At 47.6% G+C, this 24,628-nt stretch overlaps 1 protein-coding gene across 1 annotated transcript in view; it reads left to right on the top strand.

The window, feature by feature from the left end:
- Positions 1-7,946: 7,946 nt before the first annotated feature.
- The window catches only part of LOC121271332 (adhesion G protein-coupled receptor E1-like), an 80,407-nt gene continuing 63,725 nt past the window's right edge, over positions 7,947-24,628 (top strand). The window contains exon 1 of the mRNA XM_041177271.1: positions 7,947-7,996. Within this exon, the coding sequence (XP_041033205.1) occupies positions 7,972-7,996 (25 nt within the window). The 5' untranslated portion in view covers positions 7,947-7,971. The remainder of the gene's footprint in view (positions 7,997-24,628) is intronic.

Genomic DNA, 24,628 nt, shown 5'->3' with positions numbered 1-24,628 from the left:
GGGAATTGACAGACTGCTCAGCCCATGGACCACAGTGATCCTAATCAGCCTGTCTCTCAGATTGAAGAGCAGGCTTTAAGTGCTGTTTGAATACACTAAATGTAATTGAAGCCCCAAGCCAAGAACAACATAACCTAAGAAGAGCTGAACTCCCTCTTTTTCTGAACACTGTATCACATTTCATAGCAGATCAAAGAACATTAAAACAAAGCCAACAGCTGTTCGTATTAAAACACTCAGCTCATGGGACAGCAACATCCTGCATTTGTACAGCACCTTTCACATTGTCAAACACCGTCATCAGTCAAAATTCCATACCGCCTCTCATAATGTGGTAATAGGGACAAGTGACCAAAATCTTGATCAAAGTGCAAGATTTGAAGGAGTGTCCTAAAGGAGAAGAGAGAACAATTGAGACTGTACAATCACATATGGGAATTCAAAAGTGTTTTGTTTAACTGGGCCCCAAGAAACCTGTTCCATTTTCTCTTAAAGTGAACTCATTTCCTCCATCTTAAATCCCGCAATCCCTCTTCTGAGTTTTACTGAGATTAATTAAATATAAATGCACAGATGATTCTATGACTCTATGGGCAGAATCTTCTGCATGCCTCCGTGGTGGATTTGGTGGAGGAGGTCCTTGGCCCAACCATCTTCAGCTGCTTCATCAATGACCTTCCTTAAATCATAAGGTTAGAAGTGGGGATGTTCGCTGATGATTGCACAATGTTCAGCACCATTCGCAACTCCTCAGATACTGAAGCAGTCCATGTCCAAATGCAGCAAGACCTGGACAATATCCAGGCTTGGGCGGACAAGTGGAGAGTAACGTTCGTGCCACACAAGTGCCAGGCAATGATCATCTCCAACAAAAGGGAATCTAACCATCACACCTTGACATTCAATGGCATTACCATCACTGAATCCCACCCTATCAACATCCTGGGGGTTACCATTGACCAGAAACTGAACTGGACTAGCCATATAAATACTGTGGCTACAAGAGCAGGTCAGAGGCTAGGAATCCTGCAGCGAGTAACTCACCTCCTGACTCCCAAAGCCTGTCCACCATCTACAAGGCACAAGTCAGGAGTGTGATACTCCCCAAAACAAAAACAGAATTACCTGGAAAAACTCAGCAGATCTGGCAGCATCAGCGGAGAAGAGCAAAGCTGACGTTTCGAGTCCTCATGACCCTTCAACAGAACTGAGTAAAATTAGGAGAGGGGTGAAATATAAGCTGGTTTAAGGTGGGGGGTGGGGGTGGGGGACAGAAGTGGGGTGGGGGGGTGGTGGTGGTGGTTGTAGGGACAAGCAAGCATTGATAGGAGCAGATAATCAAAAGATGTCACCCTGTGATACTCCCCACTTGCCTGGATGAGTGCATATCCATCAACACTGAAGAAGCTCGACACCATCCAGGACAAAGCAACCCGTTTGATTGGCACCACTTCCACTACCCTAAACATTCACTCCCTCCACCACAGCACACGGTGGCAGCAGTGTGCACAATCCACATGATGCATTACAGGGACTCAGCAAGCCTCCTTAAACAGCACCTTCCAAACCCATGACCACTCCCACCTAGAAGGACAAGGGCAGCAGATAGATGGGAACACCACCACCTGCAAGTTCCCCTCCAAGCCACTCAGCATCCTAAATGTATCACTGTGCCTTTGCTTTCACTGAGTCAAAATCCTGGAACTCCCACCCTAACAGCACGGTGGGTGTAACTACACCACATGGCCTGCAGCGGTTCAAGAAGGAAGCTCACCACCACCTTCTCAAGGGTAATTAGGGATGGGCAATAAATGTTGGACTAGCCAGCAACGCCCACATCCCACAAATGAATTTTTAAAAATATCAAGTGGGTTTGGTGGCAGGTGGGGTGCCAACCACCTCTCTGCCTCCACTCAAATGAAGACCATATTGGGGAGGCACGTAGATGACCTCACAACCCTACCATTTGTTGAGGCCCTTAAGGGAGCAATTAATGCCTGCTTAAGGGCACTATCCTACTGCCGATGTTATTAACCCAGTGGCGGGCAAGGGGATGCTCTCCATACAGAGAGTATGACAGGTAACTGGCTCTCAGGTGGGGTCCCTCATGGAAAGGCGCTCAGTGCCTGATCGAGAGGCCCGGCGTTGCAAAGGTTTGTCCGCTGACAAACCACCGCTCCAGTCCTCTTCCCCGCAACCTCCACATCGTGATCCCCTTCCGTCATCACTCACCTGTGCCTGGGACCCTCCTCGACCTGAAGCCTCAGGTGGGTGCATTACCGACAGCTGCCACTGCCTCCCTGGTGGCGTTGCTGAGCACAGGGAGCTGCAAGCCTCTGATTGGCTTGCAGCTCTCAGCAGGTGGGACATCCATTTCCCCCCTCTCAGCCCCAACCCCCACTCACCCACCCACCATCAGGGTCCTCAATCTTAGGGAAGGCCCACCGTTGGCCTGTTAAGTTCTTGAATGGCACAAGATGCAGTGGGCCTATTGGAAAAGAGGCTATGGGGTGGTGGGGGGGTGGGGGGGCGGTGATGGGGTGGGGTGGGGTATTGCCAGCTCTCCAGCTATTGGCCGTGACCCCTGTCACCTCCACAAGATTCCGCTCAGTAAGATATGGGTGTCAGCTATGGCGCGGTGTGTTGTGTGTACCACTCCAGCGACCGGAGCCCAATCGTTTGGCTGGTGTTCCCAAGCAATGAGAGATCATTACATTGCCACTGGTCTATTCTCTCAATGAGATGTTCCAAGGTCCTGTCTGACTTCTCAGGCTGGCATAAAGGATCCGTTAGCAACTCTTCTGAAAGATCAAGAAGCTTTGGCCAAAGTCTACCAAATCTCACTAAAATAGATTATGAGGTCATCATCACTTTCTTCCTGTGCGTAAATTGTCTGCTGGGGTTTTTTTTAACATTACAACAGCGACCACTTGTACAAGTACTTGGTTATGTCGACCTCAGGATGTCTCAAAGTGCTGCACAGCGAATGAAGTACATTTGAAATGGGATTGCCATTCCACTCCTTCTCACTTGCCTTGGACTGGAGCTGCGCATTTCTCAGCCAGACTTCCGACTCGGGCCTGGTGAGGAATGTGCAGCGTAGATGCTCCAAGCTTGCAGTACAGGAGTGTGGGAGGAAGTGAAACCATGCCCCCTTTTAATGGCTCTAGCTACCGTAAACGAGTAAGTTTAAAGCTCCCTCTGACAGGAGAGAAGGTAAGTGTGTAAGGTGAGTAGGTTGGGGCAGGAGGTTTGGGTGTTGGGTTGGTTGGCGAGGGGTCAGGTGGTTGTGGTGGGTGAGGGGGGCGGGCAACCAGGGGTTGTGGGACTGGGAGGGGTAGTCAGGGTGTGGGGTGGCAGTCGTGGTGTAGGGGACTTGGGTGCTCAGGTGGGTGGGGGGGTAGACAGGGGGGGTGGGGTGAGGGTAGTCAAGGGGTCAGGGATAGTCAGGGGCTGGGGGATTAGTTGGGGTGTGGGAGGACTCAAGTGATCAGGAGAGGGGTAGTTGGGGGTTGGGGGTGAGAGTAGTCAGGGGATGGGGGAATTCAGGTGGTCAGTATAGGGTGGGGGGTGGTTGAGGGGGGTGGTGAGAGTCTGATCAGTGGGGCTGGTTGGTGATTTGGCCAAAGTTATCGGTGTAGTATAAAGATCTGGCATATATAGGGTTAAAGCAGAAGTGAGTACAGTACCGCCCACACAGTGATGCAAGAAGGCACACGACCCAGACCCAGGGATCAGCTGAGCAGAGATGAGTAAAGACCAAGACATGGAGACAGCTACTAGTTTGTACCCTTTACTGTACATGTGCAAATAATAGTTAATAAAGACTTACAGTTAACCTATAGAAGACTGTGAAGACTTATTTAAGCTATACCATTCTGTAATCAACCCCCTCCCAACAATCGGGGGTGGTGGGGGTGTGTGGGTGGGGTTTAGCCCAGGGTTTCTGTGAGGGTGGCGGAGGGGGGTTGCTGGTCAAGAGGTTGGTCACTACCACAGTTACCCGGGAGTTAGAACTCGGTAACTATTCTACTCAGACAGTCGGAACCATCTGAGCTCCTCAAACTTCAAATCTGAGTTTCAGAGGGTTCCAGTCACAGGGGAAATGCCAACGGAAGTTGAACCTTTCCAGACAATTCCCATGCAGTCCAGCGCATCTTTGGAGGTACCTCTGGGGTACCACCCTCCGGGGAAGGGAAGATCTGGGCCAGTGAATGGAAAGTCTGCTTCATGCTGTAGCCTGTAACTTAGTTAAAAGTACTCGTGGATTGCCTGTCCGATAACTATAACTTGTTCTCTCTCACTATAAACGTCAAGAAAGCTCTTGTCATGAGAGAGTGGGTAACACACCTTGGCCCTCGATCACATATGGTGACGCTCCGCTGGAAATAGTGAGCAAATTCTGCTACCTTGGGTCCACTGTTGATGCAGAATGCAACTTGCACATGGGGGAAGCAGCTACCACCTTTGATGACTTACGAAACGTGTATGTAAAAACAAGTTGACTTTTAGAACCAAGATGTTGGTCTCTGTGCTCTGTGCTCTCAGCACCTTGCTGCATGACTTTGAAACATGAATGACTTATAATTACCAAGAAAGGAAGCTCGGCAGTGTGTGTACCATCTACAAGATGCACTGCAGCAACTCACTTAGGCAGCACCTGCCAAACCCACGATTGCTACCATCTAGATGGACAAGAGCAGCAGACGCATGGGAACACCACCACCTGGAAGTTCCCCTCCAAGTCACTCACCATCCTGACTTGGAAATATATCGCCGTTCCTTCACTGTCGCTGGGTCAAAATCCTGGAACTCCCTCCCTAACAGCACTGTGAGTGTACCTACACAACAGGGACTGCAGCAGTTCAAGAAGGCAGCTCACCACCACCTTCTCAAGGGCAACTAGAGATGGGCAATAAATCCTGGCCCAGCCAGTGACGCCCACATCCCATGAATGAAAAATTTAAATAAAGTAATTTTCAACTTCAATATCTAGGTGCACTGCAGCATCTCATGGAAGGACAAATTCCCAAAAGAGACAGTCCTCTCAAAGGCAAATCTCCCAATGAGAAGGCAGACACATTCCCAAGGATGTCCTGTATGGGAGGTTAGATGGATCCAAAAGGCCAATAGGGCTCTCAAATCTCCCTTTCTAGGATGTTTGCATGCTTGACATGAAGGCCCCAAATATCGATTTTCATACATGGGAGATACTGGCCAACGAGAGAGAAACCGTGACATTCCCTGTGGGCTGGAGTGAGTCACTATAACAATCAATGGCCACAGCAGCTTGGAAATAAGCGTCAATGCCAAAACAGCACTCCACAATGGTACCTGATAACCACTACATAGGCAGCACTTGTTGCAGAACTGGCCTCTCAAATTGGTCCCCTCAGCACTGAGTAGATGCTCCACCATTTGAAGGTATCCCCATGGATCTACTGCATGGCCACCATCTCGCATCGATGGAAGGGTGAGCCGATGGCAAGGCTGTCGCCTGAGGGGTAAATGTTGGCCATTGGCATCAGGGCAAACCTCTTTTCCGAGAGGTTGGTTAGAATGTGGAACCTGTTACCACAAGGAGTAGTTGAGGTCACTTGCATTTAAGGGGAAGTCAGGTGAGCACATGAGGGAGAAAGGAGGAGAAGGATATATTGAGGAGAAGAGTTAAAGAGGGATTGGAGGAGATGTATGTGGAGCAAAAACAGCAGCTGAACCTCATTGGCTAAATGGCCTGATCCTGTGCTGTTAATACCATGTGAGTAGCCCCATGGGATCGCGTTCCATCTCATCTGAAAGACAGCACCTCCGACAGTGCAGCACTCCCTCAGTACTCCATTGACCTTAAAGTCTAGTTTGTGGAGCTGAAACGTTGGGAGGCAATTTGAACAGACAACCATTGGATGCAGAGGCATGAGTATTAGCAGCTGAGCCAAATAACCCAGAATACACGTTATTCCTGTTCTACGCAGTAAGTTAACATCACATCAGGGGCTTCTCTCTCTCTTACGTTCACCATATTTATAAGAATGGAACTTCACAATGTCCCGCTGAATGGGGCTGCTGCAGAGAGGGTAACTCTCCCTTCCACAGTGACTGGAGTTCACAAGATGATTCAAACTGATCTGACGAAGAGGTGGAGATAGGTCTTTGCACTGCCTTGCTTTTCTGCCAGAGTTGGGATTGAGAAGGTATTATTTGGGGCTCAGTAGATCCATCATCTGGAGAGCAATTCCAAGGTGTTGGATAATGGCCTCTGGGGTTCCTACAGAGTTCCTTTATGAAGATGATATCGCCAATTGTAACCAACCCTTGGTAAATAAAAACACCAGTCTCACACATGTTTCGCTGTATATGAAGTTGCTGTGGTTTTTACAACACACTTGGGATAAAATTATGAGTGAGATTACAACTGAAACAATGAACAACTGCAAACCATCTGCACTGGTGAACTGGAAAATTACTGGACAGCACTCACTTACTTTTAGGTTTTAGTAGACATCAAAGATTGTATATCTGCCTCCATTTCCTGTTTATCTTTATTACCCTTAATGCAATTAATTCTCACTCTTTATAATGGGAACTACATGTAAACATTGGCCGAATGTAATTACACCCTCCCTCCACTTGAGGCGTAAGCAAACGGTTCAGAATCAGTCAGGGCTCACTGCTCCTGATAATTCGCCACCTATGCCCTCTGGAAGGGGAAGTGTGGAAGTTGGGCAAGGGCAGTGTTAAGCTCCGGACTTTCTCCCTGCCAACCCTCGTTCATCTAGGGAAGAAAGGGAAGAAGACAGAAAGAAAAGAAGAAGAAAAAAAATCACTTGCATTTATATGATTTTTCAATGCCAATTGACACACAGCAACCTCCTGCAAACACCAGTGTGACAGTGGACCAGGTTATCTGTTTTAGTGATGTTGGTTGAGGGATAAATATTGGTCAGGAAACTGGGGCGAACACCCTCCCCTGCTCTCCTTTGAACTGGGGCCATGAAATCTTTTACATCCACCTGGCAGGGCAGTTGGGGCCTCGGTTTGACCACCAGAAGTGAAAGGCAGCTCCTCCGACACTGCAGCACTGCCTCAGTACCGCACTGGGAGTGTCAGCCAGACTTTACACCGAGTGCAACATCAATCAGAAATGGGTCAACCTGCCAGTTCAAGTATTTAAGCATTAAAATGAGAGCATGCTTCTCCAGTCTTGCCCACCGGCAGGATCTTCCAGTCCCGCTGAAATGAATGGACTTTTGGCTGGCTCGTTGCATCCGCCCGGGGGTGAGTGGGGGGTTGGGGGGGGGGGGGTAGTCTGAAACAACAGGCCAGGAAAACCCCCATCCTTAATGTCGAAAGGAAAGGCAACATCTTATGGCCTGGCATTAGGAGGAATACCAGTTTTAACCTGGCCTCTGTTGAAGAGTAAAATCGGAGGTGTATAAACCCAACAGTGCGCCCAGTCCTGACAATTGGAATTACCTCACATTGTGTGCGCGCATATTCACATGCAACGGGCTAATGCAGCATCTCAGTCCTCAAAATAGAATTCTGTAAGTTAGTGGTTGAACACAAAGATGTTTAGAAATGCAGTAAACCTCGATTGTCGCGTCTCTCAAGAACATAAACACAGTTACGCGTTGAAAGATCAACAGTTACTTCCTTCAAACAATCTGGCAAATGTTTTGGGTCAGTATGTTTATCAAACCCAATATATTTGTGGAGCAAACGTGAAGGAGTTTTGCATCCAATCTGACAAACTGATTGCTCCCTCACAGAGATTAGCTGCAGCTTCTTGCCATTAATTATTCATGATTCGACCACAACCCAATTGAAAAAAAATACTTCAAGTCCCAACTTTGTCATCAAGCAGCTTCCTGGCTTTGACGTGGTTACAATCAGAGGATGTGGTCTTTCAACATTCTCACTCAGCACAGCTACACAGCCTTGCACATGAATTCAGTCCGGACAGTGAGTAAGATGGCACTCCCGAGGTACTTACTGGGTAAGTCGGCTGTGGTAAAATTCATTTAACTGACAATAATATTTACTGTAAATCAGTGCCTGATTATACAATTCTCTGCCGAATATCTTTGAGTCCCATTTCTAACAAGTGTTATTTAGTTAAATCTTTCCTCTCTCGTATCTGTTGCTTTTTTTGCCCCCCCCACCTCAGTGTTACATGCCAATTGTAACATCTACCGCCTGTTTCTCATTCAGGCTAGTGGTACTAACGTTCAAAACTATGACAGGGTTTCAATAGATAAGGAGAAACAGACAGGAGGGTTCAGTGAACTGAGGACACACAATTGAACATAATGGTTAAAACGCCAGGTGAAGATGAGGAGACTGTTTTCAAGCAGTTGCTATGATTTTGAGAACACTCCCTGGTATGATGATGGAAGGAGATTTAACAATCACCATAACAGATTTTAAAGGGGAATTTGATTTAAGGAAAAATTCGCAGAGCTCTGTTGAAGATTAGGGGAGTGAGGCTAACTATCCAGCTCTTTCAGAGAGCCAGCATTGAGAACAATGGTTAGAAAGGACTCCTTCTACACTGTAAACATCTAGGACATGAGATTCTGCATAGCTTTCTTGTGCTCAATGTCTGATTATGTCCATCTACAGGTTGAGTGTGAGCAATGGGCTGTGCTGTAATTGTGTCCAATATGGGATTTTTACTGTTAGATCAAACTATATTTTTCTAAGTCTTTACACAATCTCCTGATGATTCAATCATTTTTATCAAGTCTTTCAAAATGAATTTACGAAGAATTTGATTTGGGAAATGTATTGGTTAGTGACTATTTCAGGCGAAAAGACAGAATTATCAAAATAATTTGAATTCAACAACTTTATACTAAGGGGAGCTGACTGTGTACACTCTGTTCTGAGTCAGAGGATGATGAGGTGCTGATGTGATTGAGTAATCAAGATGGTGAGATTTACTCCGGATTATAAGTGGCTTTCTCACAGCTGTTTATTGGAATACATCTGAGGTGTTTAGCGAGGATTGGCCATTGTGGTTCTGAGGAGGCACAAAACAAAGAGGAAGACCCAGGTTTGATGCCCTAGTTGCTTGCTGAGGTTTGTGGGCACATGTGAAAGTCTCTCAACTACACTGGCATGCGAGCAGAATTGGGTGGTTGATATTAGCTCTATCTTGACTTGAACTAGATAATCTGATTGGCAACTAGGCAGTTACCATAGTACTTTATGGGGACGATATTGTGAATAAAATGATGTAAGGGAGTTCCCAAATAAGGCAAGATAGTTCCCAAATGCAGGCATCAGTCTTTGCTAAAATTCTTGTGTCCCTTGCTGTAAATAAAGATAACCGGTCTTAATACTTTGAGAAAGTTAGGAGCTATAATGTAGCTATCGTGCAAGTACTCTGCTGAATTGGGACTAAACTGCTAAAAATTCCCAAATTTAACCCCCAACCTGTTCAGGATGAGCTGATCTCAAATGGAGTAGCAGTTATGGAAAGTTTACTGTACAGGAACTGATCCATTTGCCCTTGTTAGTGTTAATGCTCCACACAGGTTTTCTTCCACCCGCTTTTGTTTAGCCCTGTCAACATATCCTTTTGTTACTTTCTCCCTCGTGAGGTTATCCAACTTCCCCTTGAACAGAGAAATACAGCTTGCCTCAACAACTCTGCTCATATTCTTACCGTCAGGAACGGCTGAACAGGTTAGGCCTTTATTAGTGTTTAGAAGAATGAGGGGTGATCTTATTGAAATGTACAAGATTCTGAGGGAGTTTGACCGGGCAGATGTTGAGAAGATGTTTCCACTAGTGGGGGAATCTCGAACTAGGGGACATAGTTGCAGAATAAGGGGGCACTCATTTAAAACTGAGATGTGAAGGAATTCCTTCTCTCAGAAGGTAATGAATGTTTGGAATTCTCAACCCCAGAGAGTTGTCGAGGCTAGATCAATGAAAGTATTTAAAGAGGAGGTAGATAGATATTTGAAATATTGGAGAGTTGAGGAGCTACGAGGAGCTGGCACGAAAGAGGAGTTGAGGCCTGGGGCAGATCAGCCGTGATCTTATTGAATGGTGGGGCAGGCTTGAGGGGCCGAGTGGCCTACTCCTGCTCCTATTTCTTATGTTCTTATGTTCTCACTCTCTGAACAATGACATTTTTCCTGAATTCCTCGTTAATCTATTAATGGCTATCTTATCTTATCATTGCAGTTGGTGTCAGACTCCACACCAACAGCCACACCCTCCCCAACCCCACCCTGGGCTAGGAATTCTGTTCGCTGTCCATTAATGATACAGAAAGTGGGAACCTCGTGAGGTCACATGAGGCACAACTCCATTGCCCTCGTCGTTTTTATTGATTGATGTTGTCTAGGTTTCAACTTATGGAGGTCTTGTGGCACAGTGGGTACTGTTGCTGCCTCCGAGCCAGAAGGTCTGGGTTCGAGCCCCACCCTTGGTACCTGATGGCCTTGGAAGGTGTGTTCATAACATGTCCAAATCGATTGATTACCAACTTGCAAATCCTTCCAACACACGCCAGCGGCAGGCAGTAAGAGTGGGAGAGATTCCTGGTCGGCTATGTGATGGAAAGAACGCTGGAGTCTCTACCATCACTATCCATAGCTCCAGACAACAACATACATGTGGGGATAAAAGTGCATGTTTCCACAGCGACATGGACTCCCTGAGAGAATTGTAATGCAGTTTTCAGTTTAGCAAAGGGAGTGTCACCATAACGTGAACCAGCTGCTTCAGGAGGGGATGGGAGAGGGAAAAGAATTGTTTGAATAATTACGATCAGACAGATGGGCTGTGCTTTACCGTCTCGCTTTGATGTCTATCCGTTGGTTTGCGAAGACTATGCTTGACTGCACTGCTACACATTGACCTCAAGAGTGGGTGATAACCTCGAGATCGATGGCTTTTGTTAAACAGGGGCCAGGAATGATGTTTCACAAAATAAGGGCCTGCATTTTTAAGTTGTCAGGGGCTCAGCCCCCACCATTAAAAGAGTCAACTGTTAAATTCCGAAATCACTGAGAATGTGCTTGCCAAGGCAGAGACACCTGTTGCTAAGCAACTTGAAGAAGAATTATGGGACTTGAGCAGTGGGTCGAGGGAGTGACAATATTTGCCAAGGTGCAAAGAATGAGCTGGAGGGGGAGGGATTAGAGGAGTGAGCTGCAGGATTGGGGGAGTGAGCTGCGGGATTGGAGGGGTGAGCTGTGGGATTGGGGGAGTGAGTTGTGGGATTGGAGAATTGAACTGTGGGATTGGAGGAGTGAACTGTGGGATTGGAGGGGTGAGCTGTGGGATTGGAGGGGTGAGCTGTGGGATTGGAGGGGTGAGCTGTGGGATTGGAGGGGTGGGATATGCATTAGGGATAAATTGGATGTGGGGAATGAGCTGATAGGAGACCAGAGCAATAACATGGCTGCAGAAATGAAGCACAGAGGGGCAAGTGCTAGGGACAGACTTGGACAGGAAGCGCAGAGATAAAAGACGAGTGATTCTGAGAAAACATATTTTATACACAAGGTTGCAGGGTGGTCATATCTGTCATATGGATATATTGGCGTGGTCACTATCAGACAGTGAGAGTTGGAATGGTCACTATCAGGCTGTGCGAGTGTTGAAGTGGTCACTGTCAGACTGTGTGGGTGTCAGAGTGGTCACTGTCAGACTGTGTGTGTGTCAGAGTGGTCACTGTCAGACTGTGTGTGTATTGGAGTGGTCACTGTCAGACTGTGTGTGCGTCGGAGTGGTCACTGTCAGACTGTGAGTGTGTCAGAGTGGTCACTATCAGACTGTGTGTGTGTCGGAGTGGTCACTGTCAGACTGTGTGTGTGTCGGAGTGGTCACTGTCAGACTGTGTGTGTGTCGGAGTGGTCACTATCAGACGGTGTGTGTGTTGGAATGGTCACTATCAGGCTGTGTGTGTGTTGAAGTGGTCACTGTCAGACTGTGTGGGTGTCGGAGTGGTCACTGTCAGACTGTGTGTGTGACGGAGTGGTCACTATCAGACTGTGTGTGTGTCGGAGTGGTCACTATCAGACTGTATGTGTGTCGGAGTGGTAACTGTCAGACTGTGAGGGTGTTGGAGTGGTCACTATCAGACTGTGTGTGTGTCGGAGTGGTCACTATCAGACTGTGTGTGTGTCGGAGTGGTAACTGTCAGACTGTGTGGGTGTCGGAGTGGTCACTATCAGACTGTGTGTGTCGGAATGGTAACTGTCAGACTGTGTGGGTGTCGGAGTGGTCGCTGTCAGACTGTGAGGGTGTTGGAGTGGTCACTGTTGGACTGTGTGTGCGTTGGAGTGGTCACTATCAGCCTGTAACCCCAATTAGTTTAAGCTGAATCACTTACTGACTGCTGATGGTTTCGAAGTGTAATGCACTTTTTGATGTTTTGTGGATACATTACACTGAGCAGCCATGTTGCTGCTTCCAGTAAAATTGTGTCCTCACTCTTCCCACCCACCCTGAACGATGAATAATCACCACTTAACAAAAGAGATTTTGGGAGAGATTCTGAAGTAATGCTCCCCAGAGAGGCAGAATTAATTGGCTCCATTTCCCAGCATGAGTGTCTGGTCACTCTTCTCCCCACTGGCCGCTCTTCCCTATTACTTGATGCTCCATGTGGCTGGTGTCTCTGTTCATCATAACTCTGTTTACAGGACTGGTATTCAGCATGCAATGTGCTCCCAAAGGCTTGACATTTTGTTTAGTCTGAGGACATTGTTTGGAGTAAAATGTTATTTTCTCACGCAGTCAATGAAAATTTTACCCTTCCCCTTTTAACTCCACCTCATTACAATCCATACAAAATGGCCTACATAACTGCAGTCATCGTGCGCTATTACCTGTGATGTTCCCCTCTCAACTGTGCGTAGATTATAAAAGAACTCATTCACCATTGCTGGTGGCATAATCATGTGGAGGAAATTTGCTTCCCTTATGAACTTCTTGGAATGATTTTAGTGTTGCACGATGAATGTTTGCTGGAGGGTTGTGATCAGAACATAGTGAAGGATATGCTTGGACCTATTCGGACTGTCACCCTATCTATGGCAAGACACCTTCCAGTTGTATTGAGCCTTGGTCAGGCCACATCTGTGGTATGAGTGTGAAGTAGGATAGAAACAGTTATTTATTCAGCCAGAGACATATAGAATTACGAGTGCACAAGCTATTCAACATGGATCCTTTATGATCTCCTCCTAGCAGAGTCCCTCTGCTGGCACATGTATGCATGGTAGCCTCAAGTGGACAAGATGCACAACACAAATTTCACAACACTAGAGAGAGGGGTGCAGTGAAGATTCACCAGAATGATACCAGCACTTGGAACATGCCGACTATATAAACTTGGTTAATATTCCCTTGAGGGTAGAAGAGTGAGGGATGATATGGTAGTGGTGTTTAAAATGAAACTATTTCCTCTGGTGGGGAAATCAGGAATGGGGGGGGATGTTATCTTCACATTGGAGTTGGGCTGTTTAGGAGGCAAATTGGGAAGCACCTTTTTACCCCCCAGAGAGGGAAGGGGATATTTGAAACTCTTACCCACAGGAAGCTGTGGATGCTGGGGTTCAGTTGGAGCTTTCAAGATGGAGATTGATAGATTTTTATTGGATAAGGGCATGTGGTGCAGTGGTAGTGTCCCTACCTCTAGGCCAAATACTCTGGGTTCAAGCCCCCTTCAGGGCATGATGGCCATGGAAGGTGGGTTCATAATGTGGCCAAATAGTTTGATTATCAGCCTGTAAATCCTTCCAATATCCCTGCAGGCAGTAAGAGTGAGAGAGTTTCTTGGTCAGCCATATTGCAGAAGGCAACAGAAAACCACTGCTGTACTTTGCCAAGCGTGATTGTGGACCAATCCAATGGTACATGGTTGCCAATGCCCTCGTAGGGTGTGGTACCTGAAGAAGGAAGGGAATCAAGAGATACCGAGCAAAGGCAATTAAATAAAGTTGAGGTGCAAATCAGCCATGGTCTAATTGAATGGTGGAGCAGGATGGAGGGATTGAATGGCCTCATCCAGCTCCTCATCTTATGTCTTAAAGTTCACTTAAATGTCGCTGCTAATTTCACAGAACTTATCCTCTTTGTGAAATGAAGTATTAATGTGAAAGGTTAACAAAGCACTCGACCCTTCTCCAAAGTGAATGTAATATATCCTTTGCAATAAAACACAAGTAAAAAATAGTCTACACACACACACAAACACACACACTATTGCTATAAACACCGTAGCACTAAGAAACAGATGGTTCATTTCAATGGGAGGGAGCAATGAGCCCGTATAAAATATGCCCTTTGTCAACCGAGATTCAATAGTGCTCTTTTCTCTGAGTTAGAAACTTGTGGATTCAAGGCCAATTCCAGAGACTTGACCACAGAATCTTGGCCGACCCTCCTGTGGAAGTGCTGCACTTGCAAGATGTTCGGTCCTTTGGTTGAGCAGTTATGTCAAGGCCCAGCTGCCCTTTCAGGCAGATGAACAAAATGTTTGCATTACATTTTTAAAAATTCTTACTTTGTTTTTTTTTTGGAAGAATGGTTGAGTTTCTATCCTGCGTCCCAGTAGATTGTGGGTGTACCTACACCACATGGACTGCAACAGTTCAAGAAGGCGGCTCATACGAACGTGGAGTCTGAGTAGGCCATTCGGCCCCTCGAGCCTACTCTGCCATTTAATAAGATCATGGCTCATCTGATAGTAACCCGAAATCTGCATCCCGCCTACCCCCGATAACCTTTCACCCCCTTGCTTACCAAGAATCCATCCACCTCTGCCTCATTGTTGCAGACTCCAAATTTACTCAGGCCAGCTATTCCTCCTGCTCAAGAGTTAGGAGTAAAAAGATGTAATTTTTTAATTGTTATTAATTCTTGTAATGCGGGCATCACTGGCTGGGCCAGCAGCTATTGCTCATCCCTAATTGCCCTTGAGAAGGTGGTGGTGAGCTGCCTTATTACTGCAGAGCCTGTAGTGTAGATATACCAAGGGTATACACTCTGTAGTGGTTTAATACAATTCCCATTTAAGGGATTTGAGGATAACTTTTTTTTTCTCTCAGAGAGCCGTTATTCTTGGGAATTCTCCACCCCAGAGAGCAGTGGAGGCTGGCTCTTTGAACGCCTTCAAGGCTGAGTAAAGGTAGATTTTTAATCTACAAGCAAGTCAAGGGTTATGGGAGGGCAGGTAGGAAAGTGGAGTTGAGGCCACAATCAGATCAGCCATGGCCTTACTGAATGGCAGAGCAGGCTCGAGGGGCTGAATGGCCTACACCTGCTCCTATTCCTTATGTCCTATAACTCAGTGGCCAGCTCCACCATGTCAGAGGGCAGTTAAGAGTCAACCACATTGCTATGGGTCTGGAGTCACATGTAGGCCAGACCGGGTAAGGACAGCAGATTTCCTTCCCTGAAGGACATTAGTGAAACAAATAGTTTTTTTACAACAATCTCGTGGTTTCATGATCATTATTAATGAGCCTAGCACTTTATTCCAGACTTATTAATTAATGGAAATTAAATTTCCCACCTACTGTGGTGGGAGTCGAACTCATGCATGGAATTTAATGTCCTCCTGTGACAGGTTTGGTGAGAGAGGGGGCGGCATTTAATCAGGCAGAAGAGTGCTGGGTGGGGATCCTGCTGCCTTTCTGCCCCCATCCTGATTAATTCCATGGTGGGAAGGCCAGTGGATGGCCTTCCCCAACCCATTATCAACTGAGGCCCTTAAGTGGGCAATTAATGCCTGCTTAAGGGTCTCCTTCTGCCCCTCCTGGTATTATGGGGTTCACCATGTGGGGAGCAGGACAAGCAAACCCATGAGGGTTCCTTCATTCAAAGGCACTCAGCGCCTAATCAAGGGAGCCGGCAAGGGGAGGGAAGGCCCGCTGGGAGTCACGCACCCACCCTTGCTGTCAGCCCACACACATACCCACCCCTGGCCTTTCTCCCCTCCAACCCGCCCACGACTTACCTGTGCCCTGGGATCCAGCAACATTCCTGGGCCTCAGGTGGGTGTCATACTGGCAGCAGCCACCGCCTCCCCGGCGGCGCTGCCATTCAGTAAGGCTGCTGGCCTCTGATTGGCCGGCAGCTCTCGGTGGGCAGGACTTCCAGCCCAGGGGCCACTGATCTGCGGAAAGCCCATCACTGTCCAGTTAATTGCCTGATGGGCACTGAATGTGACAAGTCCTCCCGAAAAGAGGTGTTCTGGGGCTCTTGCTAGCTGGCAGGTAAGACCCCCTGTCACCTCCATTAAATACCGTACCATGCCTCCAGAGCATTGGTCCTGGTCTTGGGATTACCAGTCTAGTAGTAATCCAGAGGCCCAGAGTAATGCTCTGGGGATCCGGGTTTGAATCCCACCACGGCAGATGGTAGAAGTTGAGTTCAATAAAAATCTGGAATTAAGAGACTGATGGTCACCTTTGTCAATCGTTGTAAAAACCCACCTGGTTCACTAATGTCCTTTAGGGAAGGAAATCTGCCATCCTTACCCAGTCTGGCCTACATGTGACTCCAGACCCACAGCCATGTGGTTGACTCTTAACTGCCCCTCTGAAAAGGCCTCGCAAGCCACTCAGTTCAATGGCAGTTCGGGATGGGCAATAAATGCTGGCCTCACCAGCGATGCCCACATCCCATGAGTAAACTTTAAAATAGTAACAGTACCACTACTGCCCCCCTCCCCCCTTATTACCATATTAAGTGTCACTTGGCTAAGTTATTCCTTGTGTGTCAGAAGATTGTGGGTTCGAGCAGTACTCCCAGACTTGAGCACATATGAAGTGGATTTACTATGAGGGACTGTAGCCTTAGTGTAGCCTTTCCCATGTTAAACATTTCCTAATGAGGAGCCAGGGCTTGCTTTTGATCTTGAAGTACACAAACATCATTGTTGGCCTGAGTCAGTGCGGGTTTTGGTAGTTATAGGTCCAGGCATTAGAATAAACTCTGCAATGGTCTAAACATCTTGGTTAAGGAGAAGCTGAATCAGAAATGCCAAAATGGGCATTTGTTTGTGGGGCTTTTTTTAAACATTTCCAGTAATTATGTAAACCTTCGGTCACCCTGTGATTTTTCACCAAAATTCCAGGAAAGCTACTTAGAATTACATAGCATTTAAGAACAGAAACAGGCCATTCAGTCCAACTGGTGTTTATGCTCCACACAAGCCTCCTCCAACCCTACTTCATCTCACCCGAACGACATACCCTTATGTTCCTTCTTCCACCACTGTGTGTGGTAATGAGTCTCGCAACTTAACCATTCTCTGGATAAAGGAGTTTCTCGTGAATTCTTAACTGGGTTTACTATTGACTATTTTATATTTACAGCAGTAGTTTTGCTTTGCACCTCAAGTGGAAACATCCTCTCTACCCTTAACCCTCTGACAAACCAGACCACCCTTTCACTCTGGCCTAGGCTGCAGCCCACTCATGCCCAGTGACTCGCCCACGTGCTGATCCCAACTCCACGCTAGCCTCCAGGGAGTGTACAGGATCGTTAGCTGAGCTGGTGGCTGTGGGTGTCAGATACAGTGACAAGACCTCTCCATCAGCGATGTGCTCTTGCTCACCCTCTTCCTCCTCTGGCTGGTGTGGCTGGGCATTTCCAGGGTGTTTTAAACCAGGAACTCTAGAGGGGCAAGTTAGTATGAGCGATGCGTGGGAAGTGAAAGGTTCAGGGCCACATGATCTGCAGCTTGCAGATAGCAGGGTGAGAGTGAGCTGGGAATGGAGAAGGGGCATTTGGTTAGAAAATAGTGGCCCGTAGCTTCCAAGCTCGCCAGCGGCGGACTTGAGGGGTTACCCAAAGATGTGCTGCGGAATCCCTCTGGGAAGTTCCCGGGTAGGGCCTGGCGCTGCAATTGCCAGGAAGTCCACCCGTCCTCTGGACAGTCCTAGTTTCTATGTTTCCATGTTTAACAATGGTCTGTGGGCTCATGATGGAGGATGTCGGAGGTTGGGAGGGTTGGGTGGTGGGGGGTGGGGGCCGTCCCAGGTCCTGTGGGGTTGGTGGAAGGGGTCCAATGTCGGAGGTGGAGGTCAGTCGGAGGTCTGCAGGGGGTGGGGGTCGAGGTTGGGGGTGGACGTCCGAGGTCCGGGGCAGCCATAGGGGGGTGCTGTGCTGGGAACCATCAGATAATAGGGTTTCAATCACAAACTCCGGATGGTTCCGCTGGGATTACACCAATAGTTACTCAGGAAAAGTTAGAAGCATTAAAACCTCTTTTAATTTCTCAGTAACTATTGTAAAGACCCAGGCTGACCCCATAGCACATTGGGCTCCCCAACCACACCCCCCCACCCCCACGTACCCCCCCTCCCCAACATCCTCACCCCCCCAACACTGCAGCACTCTCCCCACATTCCTCCTGACCCCCAACCCCCCGCGCTCCGACACCCCTGGACCTCCAACTCTCACCCACCTCCTCTGGACCTCGGACCCCCCCCCAAGGCTGCCCCAGACTTCAGATGTCCACCCCCAACCCACCCCTCCAGACCACCGACCGACCTCCACCTCCGACATTGGACCCCCCCCCACCCACCAACCCCACAGGACCTTGGACCGCCACCACCACCCCCCCCACCCTCCCAACCTCCGACGCCCTCCGTCATGAGCCTACAGACCATTGTTAAACATATAAACATAGAAACTAGGAGCAGGAGTAGGCCATTCGGCCCTTCGAGCCTGCTCCGCCATTCATTATGATCATGGCTGATCATCCACCTCAATAGCCTGCTCCCGCTTTCTCCCCATACTCTTTGATACCTTTCACCCCAAGAGCTATATCTAACTCCTCCTTGAAAACATACAATGTTTTGGTCTCAATTACTTTCTGTGGTAACGAATTCCACAGGCTCACCACTCTCTGGGTGAAGAAATTTCTCCACATCTCAGTCCTAAATGGTCTACCCCATATCCTCAGACTGTGAGCCCTGGTTCTGGACTCCCCCACCATCAGGAACATCCTTCCTGCATCTACCCTGTCTAGTCCTGTTAGAATTTTATAGGTTTCTATAAGATACTCCCTCATTCTTCTGAACTCCAGTGAACATAATCCTAACCGACTCAATCTCTCCTCATATGTCAGTCCCGCCATCACAGGAATCAGTCTGGTAAATCTTTGCTGCACTCCCTCTAGAACAAGAACACCCTTCCTCAGATAAGGAGACCAAAACTGCACACAATATTCCAGGTGTGGTCTCGCCAAGGCCCTGTACAATTGCAGCAAGACATCCCTGCTCCTGTACTCAAATCCTGTCACTATGAAGGCCAACATACCATTTGCCTACTTTACCACCTGCTGTACCTGCATGCTTACCTTCAGCGACTGATGCACGAGGTCACCCAGATACCGAGGCACATTCCCCTGTCTCAGTTTATAGCCATTCAGATAATAACCTGCCTTCCTGTTTGCAGAGATTTGATCTTTATGTGACAAACACACTCCACCTGAAAGTATATCATTCAAAACAAAAACAAAAATACCTGGAAAAACTCAGCAGGTCTGTCAGCATCTGCGGAGAGGAACACAGTTAACGGTTCGAGTCTGAATAACCCTACAACAGAACTAAGTAAAAATAGAAGAGAGGTGAAATATAAGCTGGTTTAAGGGGGTGGTTGGACAAGTAGAGCTGGATAGAGGGCCAGTGATAGGTAGAGATAATCAAAAGATGTCACAGACAAAAGGACAAAGATCATTCAAATCTTGCCATGAGTCCCAGTGATATAAGTAACAGTAACAGTTAGAGAATAGAGAACAGAACAGGCCAGAGAGGAGGTAACTAAATCCAGAGAAAGATATGGTCTCCAAGAAACTTGATAAAATGGATGTAGTAATTGCAGCATAAAGAAATTGCGGATTAGGGGAATTGTATAGATGAACTCTCACTGATTAAGTGTCTTGTTTTTGTGGGTAATAGAACCGGAATTCCTTGCAGACTTGTGGGGGAGAACTGTAAAATGTTTGATGTGGATCTTGGTTATGGGACATGCAAGCAAAGAACTGAACTGGAGATGTGAACATTTTTTTGTTTGTCAACAACAATAATGGCAGCTGTGCCAAGCTGGTTCTTCAGTCATAACGGGCCTTGTTTTATGAACCTGGCATCATCCTGCAAAGTTGGGGAAAACATGTGCTGCATCTAGCGACTTTAAAGTGAGACCCTTGCATTTGTAGTGTGCCTTTCACTTCCTCAGGATGTCCTACAGCACTTTACAGATAGAACATGTCCACATGTCACACAGGAAATGTGTATCATCTACAAGATGCACCTCAGGAATTCACCAAGGCTCCATCGACAGTACCTTCCAAACCCATGACCACCACCATCTAGAAGGACAAGGACAGCAGGCACATGGGAACATCACTGCTTGGAAGTTTCCCTCCAAGCCACTCACCATCCTGACTTGGAAATATATCACCATTCCTTCACTGTTGCTGGGTCAAAATCCTGGAACTGCCTTCCTAACAGCACTGTGGGTGTACCTACACCACATGGACTGCAGCAGTTCAAGAAGGCAACTCACCACCACCTTCTCAAGGGCAATTAGGGATGGGCAATAAATGCTGGCCCAGCCAGCAAAGCCCACATCCCATGGATGAATTTGAAAACAAACTTGTGGGGAAGAGTGTAACTAGAGGCCATTGTGTAAGATCGAGTCGCCAAGAAATCTAGTAGGGATTTGAGAATAACTTTCTTTACCCGGTGAGTGTTGAGAATGTGGAACTTGGTACCACAAGGGGTGGTTGAAGCAAATACAGGTACTGTGTGTCAAAGCCAGCAACCTTGGGACCGAGGCCATACTGGATTTCGGATCTTGTCGAATTTGGGGTCGGGCGGTTCAGGCTGTGAGGGGTTTGGGTCAAGCAGGGTCTTGTGGTGTCAAGAGTTGCACAGAGTTGGGAAATAGCCCAGCACGCGAAGCAGCATAGCCAATAACCAGTCAGGCCCCACATCGCACCAATGTAGTGCCTAGACGAATTGTCGAGATAAACCCCTTTCTTATTTTTCAATTAAAATTGATGCATGGCATATTCTAAAGGTGTGTGGTTTTTGGGCAGCTGGATTTGAGACACTGTACTGTAGTGTAGACGTGCAACGTGTGTTCTAAGCACACGGACTGTACAAAAGTTAAAAAACAAAGTTCCTTTATTCCACCTACACCAAAACTATGTAAACTGTCAAGGGAAAGCATAACGCCAAGAAACAACTATTCACAGAGAGTATTCACTGCTGATGCTCCAGATCTTGTCCTAATCAGGGCCTCAGCTCCTTAGCGCAGCACTCATCTGGCGTGTTCAGATCTGTCCTCCTGCCCAGCTCCTGGCTGCAGCCACATTCCCCTCTCTCTCCATGAGGCTTCTCAGACTTAGAGTGCTGTCGGTCAGCCTGACTGGGTACCAATCCCCCTTCCTGGCTCTTCAGCCAACCTCAGCGTCTTCAGGTTGCCCTAGGCTTCCGCCGCACTGCCAAGTCCTGACTTTGTCCTGGCTGCTTTCTCTCTCCCCTCGTGGCCCCCGGGCCCCACTCCTCAGCTGGTCAAAGACGCTGCACCCTGCCCATAGGAGCCGACCAGTTCCCCCGCTCGGTGCTCTCCCACATCATCACCAACTGCTGCCAGAGGCCCCGCTGCAGATGCATTAAAGGGGAGCATATGAGGGAGAAGGGAACAAGGGGTTATGATGGATTTAGACTTAGATGAGGAAAGATGGGAAGAAGTTCAAGTGGAGCATAAACGTCATGAATTGGTCAGGTGGAATGGCTTGTTTCGGTGCTGTATATTCTATGTAATGTAATCTTACGTAACAACCAATTAGACCCGTTTGGAGGGTAGTGTAGGAATGTAGCAGACAACTTGAGCGTAACAGGTTTTAATAAACAACAGTGAGATATTAACCAGATAATCTGTTTCGAAATGAAATTAAAGCAGTAAGTGCTGGAAACACACAGCAGGTCAGGCAGCATCTGTGGAGAGAGAAACAGATGTTTCGAGTCCAATATGACTCTTCTTCAGAACGGTTCTGTTTTGTCACTGGGAGTTAAAGATTGGCCAGGGCATCGTGAGAGCTTTGAATAGTAGCTTGGGATCATCAGTGTTAGCCTAAACCCATTTTATTCACAGCTTATGTCCCAGTGCTGGGGATCAGCATCTTACTCTGTGGGGAAGGGAGGTTTTGCCGCACTATAGTTATGCTATTCATACAAAATACTGCCACCCATATGCTAACCCAAACAAGTTCTGTTCATCCATCACCACTGTGCTCAGTGTCTTTCATTTGGCTCCCATTCCAACAAAATTTTCGTCCTTGTTTTCAAACCTCTTTGTTGCCTCAGCCCACCCAACCCCCTCCCTAACCTCCCCCATCCCTATCACCCTCGGAGATCTCAGCAGTCTTCCAATTCTGGCCTCTCACATATCTCCACTTTCCTTCACCTCAACACTGGGGGCCGTGGCTTCAGCTGCCTGGGCTCCAAGCTCTGGAATTCCCTTTCTAAACCCCTTCTCCTTCTTTCGTTCCTCCATTTAAGATGTTCCATAAATCCCACATCTTTGGCCCAAGCTTTTGGCCATCTATCCTAATAGCTGCTTATGAGGTGTCAGGTTTCGCTCCTGTGAAACACCTTGGGATGTTTTGCAATGTAAATGGCGGCATGCAAATCCAAGTTGTTGTTGTACATCACAGGAGGTGGCCAAGCACCATTAATGCGGTCTTCCCTCTCGTCCCCTTTTTTTCCCTTTCTGACTTTCTCTTCTTTTCCTGTCTCCATTTCGTCATCTTTCCTTTTCTTCACTATCTAGGCAGTGAGGTTTATGAGGGGTCCTAGGCTGGTTGGTGCTGACAGCTGTGTCTTCACTGCGTCTATGTAAACAGGAAGCAAGGGAGCTGGCAACATTTGAATCAGGTTGAACCACATCCCAATTGGTGCCCTCACACTGCTTCAGAGAGACATTCCTCAAATGAACACCCCTGACTGCGCACACCACAACCATCGTGCAGCAAGCCTCAGTCCTTGTGTCTGAACAACAACATGCATTGATATAGCGCCTTTAACAGAGCAGAACACGCCCACAGTGCGGCCAAAGGTACGGCTGCCAGTGGTGGGCTGATGAAAACCCAGGTTGCACCATGAGCCGGGATGGGAAGAAATCAGGAGGGTTATATGGCTGGAGGGGGGTCCCAGAGAGAGAGAGGGGCAAGGCAGCAGAGGGGTCTTAACTCAAAGGTGAGAACTTTAAAGTGGAGGCATTGCCTCAATGCAGGAGTCAATGTAGACCAAGGCAGATGTGGACAGGATTTGCTGCGAGTTGGATTACAGAAAACGGAGTGGAAAAATGGGAGGCCGACTAGGAGACCATTGGATTGATTCAGGTCTGGAGGTGGCAAAGGCATGGATCAGCCATGACGAAATGTGACACTAACCCTCCGACGCGATGGCAGGGTCAACTTAAAGTACTGAGCACAAGGAGCTACTCAAGGAAGGGGTGTGCGGGGAAACAGGGTGAAAATCGGACTACCTCCCCTGATCCTGGTGGAGTCTGGAGCAACTTTCAAAAAGGTTGTTTATTTTGAGTGAGTGAACATGACATCAATGGTGTGGGCAGCTAAAAAATGTGGTTGACAGCAGAATCCATTGCCACTACACATGGGCTCCAGAAAATTGGAGCGCCACCAATTCTGAGTGTGAATTGAGCTACCGCATTGAGCACTGACTCAAGGACACGGCACAAACAGATTGAGGGAAGCCTAAAAAGAGTTACAAAGGCATTCACGGATACTCATCTATGAATCTCAGTCACACGTGAGAAATCATAAGTCAAAACTAGACCGGTTTGGCAGGAGCCACTCTCGTTTCATGTCAAGGTTGTTAAGAGAAACCCTTTGAATATTAAAGAATAGCCAACTCAGCACATGCAGCAGAGTAGGTCTAGATTTTACACTGCCTGTTGTTAATCTGTCATCCTGGGTGTCCCAGAATGGGAGAAATATCAGCCATAGCAAACGAACAACAGAAATTTGTGAGGGGTGGCACCAGGAACCTGAGATTATATTCATGAGGGAACAATTGCAGCTGGTAGCTTCCACTCATGGGCTATCAGTGGACGTGGAGTGAGAATGGTCAGTGAGGAATGAAAGGAGAAGTGCTTTCACACAGAGGGTTATCAGAGCACAACACTTTACCACCAGGGGCTACTGACAGAGAGACTAAAACCTCAGTCAAAATGTAAGTATTGAAAGGGAATATAACCAGATACAGGACAAGGCAGGGCAAACACTGCAATTCAGATGTGACTGCCAGCACCCTAAGCTGAAAACCCTTTCTTGTTCTTGGGCCTGTGATTCCATCATTTAAATCCTAATTTATTTTTTTAATTCCTTCACGAGATGTGGGCATCGCTGGCTGGGCCAGCATTTATTGCCCATCCCTAACTGCCCTTGAGGAGGTGGTGTTGAGCTGCCTTCTTGAACCGCTGCAGTCCGTGTGGTGTAGGTACACCCACAGTGCTGTTAGGGAGGGAGTCCTGACAAGGTGGAGCTATTGATGCCAACTATAGAGCCAGGAATAAAGAGAATAACCCTTACAGCTTAGGGTATTATCAAGGT

Source organism: Carcharodon carcharias, chromosome 30 (assembly GCF_017639515.1).
Source record: "Carcharodon carcharias isolate sCarCar2 chromosome 30, sCarCar2.pri, whole genome shotgun sequence".
Classification (NCBI taxonomy): Eukaryota; Metazoa; Chordata; class Chondrichthyes; order Lamniformes; family Lamnidae; genus Carcharodon; species Carcharodon carcharias.
Note: the sequence above shows the minus strand (reverse complement) of the source record. Positions and strands in the feature narration are given on the sequence as shown.